This window comes from Fukomys damarensis, unplaced genomic scaffold (assembly GCF_012274545.1).
Source record: "Fukomys damarensis isolate Sample0158 unplaced genomic scaffold, DMR_v1.0_HiC HiC_scaffold_33, whole genome shotgun sequence".
Classification (NCBI taxonomy): domain Eukaryota; kingdom Metazoa; phylum Chordata; class Mammalia; order Rodentia; family Bathyergidae; genus Fukomys; species Fukomys damarensis.
This window is the reverse complement of record NW_022900945.1, coordinates 22,762,865-22,779,983: the sequence shown is the minus strand read 5'-3', so window position 1 is coordinate 22,779,983 and position 17,119 is coordinate 22,762,865. Positions and strand designations below refer to the sequence as shown.

Below are 17,119 nucleotides of genomic sequence, written 5' to 3'. Positions count from 1 at the left end.
ACAGCCAGTGTTTTGCTATCCAAGCTTACTTGTTCATACTCAGGCTTCCAATATTGTGGAAATGAGTATTTTTATCATATAAGAACTATAACCAGGTAACTACTTAAAACTATTGTAACTTCAATACCAGGTCTATTTAAATCAGCTATACAAAAATCATTTTATAACTTTAATATAGAACAAAAAATATAAAGCACTTTGGTCTACATGATTGGATTAGACAAATGAAACAGATCTCTTCACCTCATCATGAAGGTTTAAAACACAACCGAGGCACATGTATCTGCTGACCAGTTCCCATAGTTGCCTTCTGTGTACAACTCAAAGTAGCATCGTGCAAATTCATTAGGATCAAGAAGCACTTTTTTTATTTTTGGTTATGTTGAGGATCAATCCTAGGGCCTTCAGCACACTGTGCAAGTGCTCTACCACTGAGTTACATTCTCAGCCTCAAGAAGCAATATTTCAAACAGCATTTTGACTCCAAATCACCTTCTCATTTACTGTTAAGTTATAAAACTTTCTAGGTCAGTAAGTAACAAGTGTTTGGCTCAAATTCCATACTGTGTTGGAGTTTTAAGTACAAAGGTAAATAAAAGCTCTGCTGATTATCAGGCAAAAATTATTGCTAAGTGACACCACTTAGCAGTTTTTTGTAATTTTAAGAAAGTAACAGAATCATTTTAGATGAGATATATATTGTCAGAAAGCAGAGTTCCTGTGCTTTCATTACTAGTATTCAGAGAGAGAGGGGTTTGTGAGAAATCAATTTATATAAAAGTAGATTATTTTGTGTAACAGGCAGAATTTGAATGCCATGGTATCCTGAGGAAGGGATATGTCCTGAATATACCAGCTCTTTAATATTAAGAGTGCTTTAGTAGTGAAATTTTTACCATCTAATGCATCCACATATCAAAGATGATTAAATTACTCCAAAAACAGGCTTCTAATTCTATGCTTTCTAAATCTAATTACCTACTAGAATACTAAAATAAATCTAATTTCTCCAAGGTTGTCCACCAGTACTACACAGCACTATTGAGATTTTTTTTTAAAAAAAAAAGAGCTTCTGTATTTAATTTATAAGTGATACTTTAAAAAATGTTGGTAAAAATGAAAATTAGCTAAATTATAAATGACCAAGCATGCCAACCACCAAAGATCACTTTCTTTTTTTTTGGATAACAGGAATTGAATTCGGGACCTAGTACTTTTGAGGCAGGCAGTGGAACCACTGAACTAAATCCCCAGCCTAAAGATCAGTTTCTTTACTCATTTGCAAACTCCTTGCCTAAGGATAATTACAATTATTTCATATATGAAATTATACAATTTAAGGTTCTGTTGGAGAAAGGTAGAAAACTTTAGCAATATTCTGTGACAATGCAGCTATGTGAATTTACACTCTAAAGAAAAGTTTTCTGTAGAATGAAATACTTGGTCAAAGAAGGCAACTGATATTAAAACAAGTAGCACAGATTCCTTGGTACACACATGATGAAAACAATAGTAAGTACCATGTACAGATGTAAACAGGCTAAAAATGACCTTGGCAAAAATATCTTCATCCATTTACAATATGTCAAATGCATGCAACTTACAATTCCCTGCCTTTCACAAGAATGAACTGAAAAAACAAAACCAAAAAACAGACAGAACTGTTTCTGTAAGTAGAAAATAATAATAGATCCATTAGTTTCCAAGACAAATAAAACTTTAAAATATTAATATTGAAAAAATACAATTAAATTTTTATTAAAAATACATAGTCCTCAATCTTTGTGTACATTGTTTGTGTTAAAAAGAAAAAAAATAGGAAAGGCATTAAGACTACCTAATTATTTATACTGTATTTGGTAGAAGCATGTTTCAGTCAAACTTCGATGAAAAGTAAGTTATTCTGCTTTCATTTGCTCCCGGACATCAGAAGGCAAAGTTTCAAAGAGAGTGTCTTCTACAACTAAACCAGCTCGCTTCAGGGCCCGGCAGTCACCCAGTTCAGGAGGGAGGATTTCAAAGTGATTCCCTTTGACATCCAAGTAGGAAAGAAATAGTAAATTTCCAATTTTTGGTGAGAGTACTGATAGACTATTTTTTCCAATCTTCAAAGTCTTAAGTTTCTTGCAAAAGTAAAGTTCATCTGGAAGGCTTTCCACTTTGTTACAAGTGATGGAAAAATATTGTAAACTTTGTAAAACTCCAACTTCAGGTGGAATGAATCGGATATCATTGTAGGATAAATCCAAGTATCGGATTTTGTTGCACAGGAATAGGTGGGAAGGCAGCACCTCTATTTTATTGTGACTAAAGGACAGTCGTTCCAGGCTGGTGAGTTTCTTTATATGCTCTGGGATGTAGGTGATGCTGTTGTGCCACAGTTTTAGCACTGTCAACTTCCTCAAGTGCTGGAAGCTCACGATTTCTTCTATAGATTTCAGGTTGTTTTCTTTCAGGTCCAGTTCCTGGAGACTAAGCAGGCTGAAAACAGCATGAGGAATGCGCTCCAGGTCACAGTGGACCAGTTCCAGCTCTGTCAGATTGGTCATCTTCTTTAAATTGTTGATCATCACCAGCTTGGTGCCATCGTTGTGTATGCACATCTTCTGGAGATGGCTAGCGACATCCACCACTGCCTGAGGGATTTTGGAAACATTGCTTTTGATAAAGAGAATTTTAAGGCTTTTGAGATCCCGCAGAGACTCAAGAGTGACATTTTTAGAAATATCATGACTTAGAGAGCCAACCAGGTAGAGCTCTTCCAGATTACGCAGCCCATACATCCAGGGGGGCAGCTCCCTCATGTCATCAAACTTGACACTCAGGACTTTGAGGTTTTCCTTCAAGAAAGAGAGAGCTGCACTGTGGATTTTGACAGAGCACTGATGTAGAGAGAGCTCCTGGAGATTGTCTAGCTGTGCAATGGTGGCTGGTATCATTACATTCTTAATGATTTCAAGTTTTAGAGATTGCAACTCTGTGATTTCAAAAACAGTGTCTGGAAGGCCAGAGAGCATGATTAGAGGCAATTCCAATCTATTATGGGCATTTGTCTGCAGTTTCTGCCTCAGTTTATCAGGAGTCCACTCATTATTTAAGTTTAGCTGCTTTAATTTGTTTTCACTGACTTCAGACAGGAACACTGCAAATCTCTTGGAATAAAGAGGATCATACTGATCGATCATATGAAGCATAAAAGCAAAGTCATTTTTCACATCTGGAATATCATCAATTCCAGTCTCCTGCCGGACATACTCAAAAGAATATTCCCTTAGAGAGCGGTAGAATAGCCAGTATAAGGTATAAAGGCAGGTCAATCCATAGATACTTACAAAGCATAAGTAGCAATAGGACAGTTTTGAGAACAAGTGAGCCATGGTATGATTGCAGGAAAAGTTTTTATATCCAGTCATGTCCTGAATGTCAACATTACAATCCACTGTAAACTGGACTTTGGAAACCAGAGCACTATTATATGCAATGATGATGAGGAATTTGATAACCTTCAGTACAGTCTGGCGAACATACATAGCATAGAGTATATCACCTTCTTCCACATGCAACCTGAACTTCTTTACCTTCTCAAATAAGGCCTTTGCTTGCTCACCTTCCTTTTTATCCAGAGCCCCTGCTGTAGATTTATCAACCACAAATTTCTCAGGAATTGACTTCAGAGACTGAGAGTTGACCAGGCTGCCCTCTGGACCAGACTGAGTGGTATTGGACCTGTTCATATTGTTCTTCCTGTTGTCCTTTTCTTCTGAGTCCTCCCCAGATACTTCAGATAACGCCCGTGTTGTCCAGGGAGAGTCAAAACACTTTCCCAAGATGGAGATGAAATGTTCTATTTTGGAACTAGATCCAGGGAATTTGAACCAAAAGTTACTGCAGAGCATGAAGACCAAAGTGTGGATGAGCACAAGATAGGGGAAATACTTGGCATACCAATGGAGGGCTCGCTCATAACACATCTGGTTTATGAAACTGTACTGCTGAAGATCCAGATCTGTTTTCAATCCTTTCATTTCTACAGGGGCAGGGTTGGTAGGAGACAGTTTGGGTAGAGGCAGCGGGGAGTTACTAGCAACTGCTTGAGAGACATTTGAAACAGATGAGTGGTTCTGAGCAGGCTGAACTCTTTTTGGAAGGCAGATTATCTTGTCTTGCATGACCTGAAACACAGAATATTTTCAAATTATATTACTCAAAGCTTTCATAATGTCATTAGTGTAAAGAAAGCAGCAATAACATCCAATAAATGTCCATTTCCTCTGCCTGGAGAATATAATGTTCAGTTCCAGCACCAAGATTTTATTCTTAGCTCCTATGTCAAAAAAATGAAATATCTGACTTTGTTCATCGCCTCTAAGTTATGACCTGAGACAGCAGCTTTGTCAGGACATACAAAAAGTCAAAACAAAGTGTATAATTAGAGAACATTCACTTTCTTAAAAATCTGCATTTCTTCTCTTACCAGAGACTGCAAGAATCAATGATTAGTCTAGAAAGTGCATTCTCAATCAGATTAAACTCTAATTTTCATAGAGTACGGTGTTCCATGGTTTTCACAGGTGCAGTAAAAGGATTAGAAAGAAGAAATATGGAAAATTCCTATTATTTCTCCTTTTCTTTCTACCCATATCCTGGAATATATGCATAGATTAATATGAATGGATTTAATATAGTGGAAATTTTGCTAAGCTTTCATTAAAAACCATTTCTTCAGACAGAGAGATGAAATAATACATGTGTTCAACAGTAAAACAATTATGTCTAAATTTGCTAGCTTTTTGTACAATATTGAGAACCTCTCTACATCTACCAATGGCTAGTGTGTTGAAAAGAATACTATAAGATTATAATTTGAGAAAGGGAGAATATAGCATTTCTGAAGTTGAGGTAGGATAAGACAGGGTACACCTTGCATCAACTTGGAGAAAATAAAGAAGCAATGCTAAGTAGAACAATAATCAAACAGTTCGAAGTGAGAATAATAACCAAGGAGTATACAACAATGACTTGTGTAATTAATTCAGACAAAGTCCATTGTACTACAAAAAGATCAACTGGCTGAATATCTACAGTGTTTGGTGATTGTGCAAGAGCAAAGTATTTAGTGATGTTGCCACATCAAACTCTTTGCTTTGATTAAAGAAGTGGAAAGAAACAGAACCCACTGCAAAACAGACTTCTATAGATAGTATGTGACCACAAGCTGGTGCCAATGGAAACACAGCCCATGAGACAAAAACACCAAGTTGACAATGGGGTGAACCATACAGCATTTGGTGAAGTAGGAGTCTGCCAGTATATATTTTCTGAGAAAGTGAATGAACCCAGAACTGCTGCTGGTCCTTGCAGTTCAGGGTTGTACTGGTCTGTGTGTGACCAGACCAGTCCTGGGGTGAAGATGGGGATGACAGCGATGACAACAGCAAACTTACATTGTGTTCAATATGTAACTATCCCTATTTTCATAATGCAATGACTATTAGTTATTTTAATTGTCACTTTACTCTGCTGAGTCAGGTATTGTTATTCCTAATATTCTCTATAAGATAAAGAAAGCAAGGCATGAACCCAGATTAAGTAAGTTACCTAATGTTATCTAGCCCAGGGATATGTGGACTCTGAGTCCACATCCCTAATCCCTATTTATTTAATTAAATTTCTAGTTTAAATGAAAGGATCCCAATTTGACTTTTTCCTAAATAAAAATTATACAGATTTTTCACATTTTAGAGCCAAAGCTTACTTCTTCCCATATCCTATGCATATAACAAAAGAGGCTAAGAAGACAGATGCTTCACTACCCAGTTTATAACACTGTCCTGAGAAGCAAACCAAGAGGCAACCATTGGCAATTTAAATCAAAAGAAGGCAAGAAAGAATAATTGTGATTACATTTAGAAAGCTCAGTGACTACAGCGTTATCAGAACTGAACAGTGGCTTCATTTTTATCACTTAGTAATATCAGAGGGCATAACCACCCAGTACATGAATGTCTATATGTAAATCCATATATCAATTAATATGTCAAATATTGGAAAAGCCTAGCTTCTTTCTCATTAAGTTTAAAATATATATAAATGAAAATTTGCATTTTTGTCTCACATTTCAATGAAGCATGCTTCTTATTTTTTGGAGGTCAAACACCCTACTTTGAAAATCTCTGGAAAACAGGAGGAAAATGCCTAGACATATGCTGTAACATCTCACATTTATCTTGAGATGTAAAGAGACTTAACAATTATGAAATTTAGGGTCTTGATGCGTTCCTATTCTTGGTCTTATTTAATCCTCCAATAATGTGTGAAGTAGAAAGATAGTAGAGGCCATAGACCAGCAGGGAAGAGGAAAATACTTCCCTGAACACATTCTACAAGAGCAACACCTTTGTGCTAATATGTTCAGATGACATTATTAATAATGTGATGAAAACACAGAAAAGTTAGTGTAGAAGCAAGATTAGGAGGCAAAATGGCAGGCACCTTGTTAAGGTGTTAAATCCCTGCCAAACAATCAGGCAAATTTTGTCCCTAAAGCTCTTGCAGGCTTGTTCTAATGGTAGATAATGTAGGCCTTCTTGGCTGTGGTACAGGATTTTAGGTTATGCTCTGTATCATGGTGCATTTGAGGGGCAAGTGTGGGCTAAACTCTAGTTTGTGTTCCCTTTGTTGAGTTACACATAACTAGCTATGTCTGCATTATGGAGTGTTTTCAATATTTTACACAAAGGCAGCTGACTGGTTGGGGAGGTAGGTCACATTCTCCCCATTTTTCTTTCCCCTAGTACCAGGGATTGAACTCGACCTTGCACTTGCCAGGCAGGTGCAGCACCACTGAGCTAAATCCATGGCCCTTACATGCTCCCTATTCTACAGCTAAAGAACTTGACTAAGGTTCAGGAAACTTAAGTGACATGCACAAATTGATACAGCTAGAAATGGCACAACAGAAATTTAAAGCTGTTTTTTGCATAGCCTTGTTCCACCACTCCACAGTCTTCTAGTCTTGCTAACCTTCAATTATGAAGGCTTTATAGCCAAGTAGGACAGCAATATGGAGACAGTTGCCAGAAGCTCCTGTTTTCTGATTTTATATTTTTAAGTTTTATGAAGATGTGAGTTTTGAAATATGTTTGTTCAAATCCCAGGAAAATACAGACTATTTTCTCAAAGACCACTGAGTAGAAAAGAAATACTGGAATTCAGTCACAAGAATAGCAACTGCTCATGTTGCTGAGGGAACACATCCTATGAAAACTCCTGCAGGGGCAGTTCCCAGGAGGAGGCCAAAAGAATGGCCAGGGCTGGTTTGTCAACCCAGGACAAAGAAAAAGGACAGCTACCATGTGAGTGAGCCCAGCAATCAACAGTACAAATAGTAAAAGAGTTACGGGACAGAGAAGTAAGTCTCCCTTCATGTTTTGTAGAAATAGCATTTCTAAACACTGTAATACTAGGAAACATGGGGGAAGGGTCAGTATTTTCAGAAATATGTTCAAATTGAGAAAAAGGGAAAAATAGTAAAGCAGGTAAGTTTCATAAAAGTGAAAGAGGGTCAGGAGATAAAGGCTCTTTCCATTGTCTCTGAAAATAATAGCATCCTGTGAAACTTGAAAGTTTTTGATTTGCCTTTTCTGCTCTTTGAAGAAATTTGTGTAGTCAAACCTACACTACCCTTCTTTTCTTTTATCCACTGATGTAAAAATTAGGATGTAAAACAAATCTTAAAGAAAGCTGCATAACAAATTTCAAGAGAATAATTGTAGGGTTCGGGCTGCTGGTACAGGACTAAAGAAGAGTTCTTGGGAGATGGGCAGGAAGAAAGTCCCTAAATAAATCCAGTTTTACGAAACCCTGCCTGAAGCTTAGATCCTCCCCAGGGTCATAATGTGAAGGAGTTCTACAACCCTCTTCTTGGGACAAACTCAGGCTGCTTTTGGAGGAAAAGTCTTGAGTACAGAGCTACAGACATAGGATGTGTAAAGGGTGAAGGACAGAAGAGGAAGAAATGTGTGCATGTATTGGGAAGGGGCACTAAGAAGCAAAATTAATCAGAATCTAATCCAAAATACATCAAGGTGAGAAAAATTAATATCTTAAAAGCTGATATGAAAATTCTTCTTAGGAGTCAGGCATGGTGGTATATGCTTGTAATCCCAGCACTTGGGAGACTGAGCTCAAGGCAAGCCCAGGCTACGTACTGAATTCAAGGCCAGCTTGGACTGCATAGCAAGAGCCTGTCTCTAAAAACCAAAAGAAAATATAAATTTGAAATAATCTATGTTAAGAAAAATAAGGAAGTGTAGGAATGAAGAGAGAGATGCAGAAGAAGGCGAATCACCAATGGTAAGGGTCAGGTAAAAGCCCAGGTACAAAGAGATGGTTAAACTGCCTCCTCTCCATTGCGGGGAACAGGCTTGGATGTACTGGAATGGTAAGCCAGCAGAGCCAAGGAGACTAGAAGTGAAGAACACATAACAGATGGCTGGAGTATGCGCTCATTATCTTTTTCATTGTTTATTTCTTTAAGAGTTTATTGGTACATTTGCAATACACGATTATATTCCTTGTGGGGAGTTAGCACATATGCATAATACATCTTTTTTTTGGGGGGGCCCCTTTCCCTCCCTTCTTTTCTTTCCTCTCCCCCCATCTCTTGGTCTCCTTCCCTTTGGCAAAATACCACTCTATTTCCTATTATATATCTTTCAATTTGCTCTTTACTTGTATTTTAAGTTTATCATGTAAGAGAAATCATGCAATATTTTTATTTCAGACGCAATTACTTTTCTTTTCTTTTTTTTTTTGTACTGGGAATCAAACTCAGGCCCTTGCACTTGTGAAGCAGGCGGTGGCACCACTGAGCTAAATCCCCAGCTCCATGAAATTACTTTTTGATCTTTAGTAAAATCTGCTACATTCACATACCCACAACTCACCTTTTATGAGTGAATATTGTAGAAACTATGGCAAATTTCATGTTTGAAATAGTATAGAAAGGAAAAGTTTGCCAAGCATAGCTAAAAGAAAAATCTATTAAATTATTTCCATGGATGAAGAAACTGGAACTGCATGCACCGAACCTTTCCATGAGTGTAACAAAACTTAACAGAGGGTATTTGACCAGGGTTTGATTCAATATTCTCTAGATCTTTAGGAGCAGCTGATAGTTCGTTTACAAAAGTAAGTAAAAGGCCTTACAATTAAAGTTCCTGAAGGAAGACACTGTACATGTAAAATTGATCTGTGACTATGATAATATCTATATAGTATTTCTAGAAAAGATATCCAAGGGCTGGATGAAATGGACTCACTAAAATTTGGATTCATGAATGCTTATGAGTAAATACTGATATTCGGAAAATGCAATAGCTATTTTTGAAAAGAAAAATACCTAGAGAATCCTTCCTCAGATTTAAAGTCAGTCTGACTGAGTTTCTTATTTTGCTTTCCATAAGCTGGGGTTTTCAAGATAAATTTAATGTAAAAATTCAAACCTCCTTTAAAAAATAAAGTCTCCCCCACTCTGTCCCAAAATGCCACTAAAATCTAAGAAAAGAAATATAAAATATATATATCATTGTAACTGTCAAAGTTATACCATCAAAAGATGCATTTTAGGGTGGATTCTTTCTTTCTTTCTTTTTTTGTACGGAGGATCGAACTCGGGTCCTTGCACTTGCAGAACCACTGATCCAAATCCCTGGCCAAAAGATGCATTTTAAAGAGCATCATGTAAATACTTTATTATATACTAATGAATAGTCAATGTAAAATCAGGGCCTTTTAATACTAATTTTCACTTTTAAAAATCACTAATAAACATTAATGGTGGCTACATCTTTAACATGATAGATCTTTGGTGGTGGCTGAGTCTCAGCCCTTCTGATAAACAAAATTATGTGAGCCATTGTTTCATCAGATCTCTGGCATTGACCAAAGCAAAAGGAAGTCAGTCAAGCTAAATGCTGCACAATCAGACTGAAACTTTAAGGAAGCCAATCCCAAACAGATAATTTTCTCATGTACAGGAGTCAGCATAAGGAAGTCCTCTCTACTTTAACCTGAAGTAACCTTTAATTTTCCAGCTTTTTCTCTATTGGTCCCATTTTATAAACCCCATGGTTCTGCCTGTTCCTAGTGGCAGCTCTAATTTTATTCTGTAGAATGGAGGCTGCCCCAAATCAAGAATCCCAAATAAAAGCCAATTAGATTTACAATTAAATTTGTTGGAACTGTGTCCAACAAATCCAGAAACATAATATATTGTGTGTCCAGAATCATAACATATTGTGATGATGTAAAAAGTAAGATCTAGGGCCGGGTATTTAGCTCAGTGGTTCTGCTGTCTGCCTTGCAAGCAAAAGGTCCTGAGTTCTATCCCCAGTACCAAAAAAAAAAAAAGTAAGATCTACTTATTTTGGCCACTGCCAGAGATTCTTCACAGTGAAAAGCAGAATCCACCCGTGATAACTAGTGGAGAAGGTGCTACATTCACATGTATGAGACACTGTAGGGATGTCTAAACAGAAGTTAAAACAAAACCACTTAGCTTCAGACAAGCCACTCAAAATAACAAAGATAGAGCAACATAAATAAGGGCCAGCTTATCTAGTACATGCCAGAGCTATAAATGACTGGGCTGGGGTAGGTCATGAGTGTTGGGGAGATCTGCATGTACGTCTTGGAGAGGCCATCAGGTTGGATTCTCTACTATGTCAGTTTGTTATGGTAGGGATACAAGAAGAATAAGCTCTTCAAGGTCGACCAAGGAGAAAGACATGTAAATCAGAAGTGTGAGAAGGGCCGAAATTTGTGTTTTTCTTTCACAAGGAACCTTATAATCAATTCATCTATATCCAGCAAAAGAAAAACCAGGTGATATTTTTATTTGATTACATATTACAGATTGAAAAAGAAATAATATTTTTATGGTGTTGATCCTCTCTTTGATGTTTGCTTACATTTAATTTTACTTCAGGTTATTTTATAGTTTTTCTCACAGAGACTTTTTATATTACTGTTAAGTTGCACATAATTATTTTTTGTTATCAATTTTGTCTCTCTTCCTAAAACATCTGTTTTTAACACAGAAGGTAGAGTCCTCCCTACCCCTTATGCCACTGTTCAGTGAGTCCTGGTAAGCTTGCTGGACCTTGTTCTAGAGCTGTATCTGTAGGTTTACATACATATAATATGTAAACAAATGGAATTTTACCCTATGTTTTGTTTCTGCAATTCATATATGTAGTGAGTTTCCACTTTCATAGGATGTCTTGGAGATTTTAATACATTGGCATTTGAAAATCTACTTCTTTCTGGAAGCTATGAAATTATAATATTGCAGATACAGTACAGTTTCCTAAAGACATTCCCAAGATGCAGTGCATGTAGGTAATTTTGCCATTAAAAAATGTGCCATTCACAAAAGATTTCATCTATCTGATTTTACATGGCATTCTGGAAAAACAGTGTGAGTAACAGATACTTAATTATCTGAACAGATCAAAGATTAGGGTGGGCCTGAAGGTTCACTGTAAAGATCAGTACTGTACCAAGATTCCTTAGTATGTTTTTCCTCTCAGTGGTGGTGGTCACATGTCTTAAAACTCAAAGGCAACTTTGTTTAGACAAAGGGTGCTTTCTTTAAAATGGTAAGATTAAATGCTGTCCATTAACAATGCTCTACACTTTTTTTTTTGGTACTGAGGATCAAACTCAGGACCTTGTGAGGCAGGCATGGTGCCACTCTACTCCACACTTTTTCCTGGCACTTTTATATATTACATACTTGAATCTCTATTTTTTAACCTTTGTGATTTTGGTTTTTTTAAAGATATTTGCTTTATAGATTTTTAAAAATCCAAAGTAATTACCTCTTTCTATGAGTAAACAATTGCATTATTTTGCTCATTCATATTTGGATATTTGGATTTATGTCTAGATTTTTAATTTTTAGTGATTCCTTTTTTCTCCTTGTCTTCTGTCACATTGGAAACTTTTCCACATCTCTTATGTCTAATTCCCTTGCCCTCATCTAGTAAGGAAGTGTAGATTGTATTTTTGTTCTTTAAGAGGTGGCCTGTCACTTCCCTTTCAAGTGTTTATCCGAAGAAGCTGGGCGTGGTGGCGCACGCCTGTAATCCCAGCACTCGGGAGGCTGAGGCTGGAATATCGCTGTGAGTTTGAGACCAGCCTGGACTACATAGTGAGCTCCAGGTCAATCTCAACTACATAGTGAGACCCTGTCTCAAAAACAAAACAAAACAAAAACCCCAAAAATCAAAGTGTTTATCCACAGAACTACCCCATTTTTTTGCCCCAAGAATGAGAGACCCTCTCAAAAACAAAACAAAACAAAAACCCCAAAAATCAAAGTGTTTATCCACAGAACTACCCCATTTTTTTGCCCCAAGAGTTTGTTTCAGCTTTCCTTTGAAAAATTTTTTTACAATCTGTAGTTGACTGTGATTATTGCCCACTAGTTTTCTTGTATTCTGTACTTTCTCTGTGTTTATTTTCCTTTTGAAATATTTCTTATCTTTTCATTATTCTTAACAAGGGTCTCTGTAGATGGGAAACTCATATGCTTGGTAGATCTGAAAATGTGTCCATTACTTTCATTCTTGAAAAATAATTTGGTAAGTTACAAATTCTTTGTTGAAAGTAATCTCCTCCATGATAAGATATTATTCCATGTTCTCTTGACTTATATTTTTTGTTTTTTTAATGGGGATTGAACTGAGGACCTTGAGCTTGCGAGGTAGGGTGACAGCACTGCTGAGCAAAATCTCTAGCCCTCTTGGCTTGTATTTTTGCTGTTGAGAATCTTGCTATTTGTTTTTTTAGAGGACAATCTTTATGGTAGCTTTTCCTATTTTACCATTAATCCAGGTTTTCTACAGTTTCACTTTAATTTTGAAAGTATATGGATTCATCCTGCTCCATACCTGAAGTTAAGGACCAAATCTTCTTCAATTTTGGAAAATTTCAGCAAATATTTCTCCAAAGGCTGCTTCAAAAATTGCTCTATTCATTCTTCCACAATTCTTATTAGATATGTTACAGCCTTAGCGTGTAAGCACATACAGTCTAGGTGTGTTTTACAATCCTTATCTTTGTGCTGAATGCTGGGTAGGTAAAGTTAGAATCCTAACTAATTTATTACATCTTTTTTTAACTGAATGTATACAATTCAGCTGTTCTATCAGTTCATGTTTTAACATTAGTTATTTTTTTGTGTAGGGGACTGAATCCAGCACCCATTTTATGTAGCGCTAAGCTACATCCCTAGTGTTCACTGAACTTATTTCTAATATCTAAATTTCTTATATTTATCTGCCTTAAATCATATCTACCTACCTTTTAATACTATGACTTTATCTCTTTGAACACTCATTTTCCACTTATTGTCAGCTGTTCCAAAACTTAATCTTGAGTGAACCCCTGTGCTCCAAGTGCTAATTTTGATGGTTGCTTGCCTTTCTTAGCATACTTTTCTTGTGCTCTGGGTAGTAGACATTCTGAGTAGGGGGCTGTTTTCCAGTCTCTCTTCGCTGTGCGCTTCTGTGGATTCCTGCATCAAGCACTAGCTCTCAGTTGACCACCAGGTTTAATTTTGGAGTTCTCGTGTTCCGCTACAGTGTCAGCACCTCCAGGGTCTGGGCAGGGAGATAGTGGGCAGGCTCAATGAGCTCCGAGTTGGGAAGCACATTAGATGGCCAGGTCCTTCTGAAGCACAGCTCCAGTGTCCAGTTAATCACTATTTTCAGATTTCTTTAGGGAGTGTGGGCTTTGGCTTCAAAGAGTGACCAGGCTGTAGCCTCTTACCTTGCTTGGTGAATTTATAGTTTCCTTTATTGGCAGGAGCTGAATTTCTGGCTGTTACCACTTAGTTTTAGATGACACCCTGGCAACTGATTTAACCCCATTTGCATTCCACAGAAATGCTTACCTGGTGTTCAAGTCCATTAATGCATTTTTCTTACCTCTTTTCATATTTTATCAATCATGGCTTTTTATGAACAGATCAGGGCTTTGAGTGTAACACTTTACCAACTTTTCCTTCAGAACATATATATGTATTTTAATATAAAACGTGTCAGGACAAATTAAAATTATGCTGAACCAGCAAATTTAAAAGTATGCTTAAGTAGCGCCAAACAAGGCAAACTTATACTGTCCTAGTATTTCCTCTCCCAAAAGACTGAATTTCTTAACATACTTTCTACCAGTAGCACATGAGAATAGTTTCCTACATCCTCAACAATAGAGTCCATTTCTTTCTCTGTTAACTATTACCCCTGAATATTCTTCAATTTGGACTTTTAACATATCATCCCAGAAAAATGGAGTGAGGTGTGGTAAAACTGGTGGTACCATTCTAGCATGTGGTCTCGTGATCCAGAGTATTCTTTTGACAATAGCTTATTCTTTAAAAAGACAATGCTTTACTTTATTTAGTTAGGGTAAATTTGATACAAACAGAGCAGAGCCACAAAAAGACAGGGGGATCAATAGAAAGGTGACACCTTCCCATCACCATTTCTTCACCCCACAGATTTGAATATAGCTGCTACCTAAGGGTTCTACCCTGAAGCTGATCATCCAAACTTGCCCCAGGGCCAGGGATTCAGCTCAGTGGTTTGTTGGCCTGCCTTGCAAGCACAAGGACCCGAGTTCAATCCCAGGTACCAGAAAAAAAAAAAAAAAAAAAACACACACACAAACTTGCCCCAAATCTGACAGGCAAACCAAATGGTTATTATAACTGCCAATCTAAGAATGAAGTAACAAGAACATCCCAAAGACCTAGTCCCAAGACTTCATCAGAGAATGAGTATTCTCTGCCAAATAAAACTTACTGAATATCTATTATATGCTGAGCATTACAGGAGTCAGAAGTATAACCAGTATTTGCTATTCTAAAATCACTTGTAATCTTCTTGGAGAGACCTCAATAATCATTTGAAAAGTCAAACTGATAGAGAACACTTTAATGTAAAATAACTTATGCTGTTTGCTTTGTTTAATTCAGAATCAACAGGCACTGGAGGCATATAGTCTTCCTAAAAAGTTTTGTAAATGAAAAGAACCATTGTTAACTTTGATGACCAGACAGCCCTGGCCTCTTCCCGGGCTAGAATAGATAATTAAATGAATTTTAAAGGCAACCTTCCCTACCAAAGAAGGGCTACAATCCAGTTGAAATTCAACTGCCTCCCCCACCATATTTTGAATATCAGCAATGTGAACTGTGAAAATGAAATGTAACCACCTGAATGAGATCAAGGCTGTAAAACCCTATAAAAGAGGGAGTTGTAGCCCAGTACCGGGTTGATCAGAGCACTGCCATTAGGTGTGATTGATCCCCAATGATGGAGTAAACTTTTCTCATTTTATTTCCATTCCATTACCTGTGTGTCACTTGCCAATTCCTTTCCTAACAAAACATGGTGCAAAGAATGTAATGTGACCACTACGTGTGGTAAGCACAGTAAGAGCTTATGCGGAAAGCAGTGGGGAGGCTCCATTTGGGTCTTTAAACCCCTAAATGTAAATGCATTACTGGAAGACAGGGAAGTCAGAACCTTGCATGCTTCAGAGACAGGAGCAAAAGACTGCATTTGGAGAGAGAGAGAGAAAAAGAAGTCTGAAAAATTGGATTGTTATTCTTCTTTGTATATCCATATCTCCTGGCTAAAGGGGTGAAAATAAAAGGAGAGAGAAATAACTATCATGTCACCAAGTTATTGGTTAATGTCAAAAACAGGATGCCATAGGGTTGAAGGGAGGGCAGAGGAATGCGGAAAAAATAAGAACCAAGATATAGCATGTAGTGGTATAAATTCCTAATGATGAATATCATCATATTGTATACCTAAAATGTACCAATAAACTTAATGAAAAACAAACAGGATGCCAGAGGACAAGAAAGCACCCATACTTAAAAGTCATGATATGCATTCTCATCAGCTGTAGAATTCTCTCTGAAAATGGAGGTTTCTGTTTCAAGGTTAATTACTGAAAATTCTTTAAGTAAAAAACAAATTGATGGGAAAGGAAAGAAACAGAAAAGATACTGTCGCCAGCTTTAAAGGAGTGAATATCCAAATGCTTCTGAGCTTAGTAAATGTCTTATTCACAAGCCCTGCTATTCTCCAAGTGCAATGCTGTATATGTAGGGGCAATCACCACTGGAGCACAAAAATAGACATTTGTGAGAACCACACGTGCTGCATCACTGTTACCAGGACAGACAAGGTTCCTGTCTCCAGGGGAAGGGAAAAGTAAATCTCCAACTGCTTGGCATCATTTCCTGCTTGCTGTGCACACACTATCTTCTTCCTTTCTCTTTCTTCATTTAAAAAAATGTTGTTATTAGTACATACTGTACTTGCCATACATAATGATCATACTCATCATAGGGAATCTGCACCTGTACATAATGTCTTAATTCTGTTTTTCCATTCTCCTCCCCTTCTTTCAAACCTTCTTTCCCTCCCCATTCACAAAAGCTTTGTTTTCATTTCCCCTCTATTCTTTTTTAAAAATCCCACCCTTTTTCCCCTTCTCATGAGAATATGTTCTCTCGACTTCCCAGTATCTATCCTATTTTGCAACTTTTCCACCTTTGGGTTTCTCACATATGAGAAGCAATATGATATTTAAACTTGTTTGTCTAATTTATTTCTCTTAACATTATGGTCTCAAAGTGTACCCATTTACCTAAAAATAACTCAAGATTATCCTTCTTTTTGGTAGAGTAGTACTCCATTATACATAAGTATCACATTTTTTTTACCCATTCATCTGTTAATGGACATATGGGCTGTTTCCAAGATTTAGCTATTATAAATAGTGTTGTTATAAACATAGATATGCATATATCACCATGATATGATGCTTTTAACTCTTTCAAAAAGAGACCTAGAAGGGACACCACTGGGTCAAATGGAATCTCTACAGGAATCTCCATACTGGTTCTACCAGTTTACATTCTCACCAACAGTGGAGAAGGGTTCCTTTTTCCTGTAGCCCCACCAGAATTTGTTATTGGTTTGCCTTTTTTTTTTTTTTTTTTTTTTTTTTTTTTTGTACCAGGGTTTTA

General features: G+C 37.0%; 1 protein-coding gene across 1 annotated transcript in view; it reads right to left on the bottom strand.

Annotated features, from left to right (window-relative positions):
* Positions 1-1,758: 1,758 nt before the first annotated feature.
* Positions 1,759-17,119, bottom strand: part of Lrrc8c (leucine rich repeat containing 8 VRAC subunit C) — a 58,211-nt gene continuing 42,850 nt past the window's right edge. Inside the window, exon 3 of the mRNA XM_010636643.3 lies at positions 1,759-4,172. Within this exon, the coding sequence (XP_010634945.1) occupies positions 1,899-4,172 (2,274 nt within the window). The 3' untranslated portion in view covers positions 1,759-1,898. The remainder of the gene's footprint in view (positions 4,173-17,119) is intronic.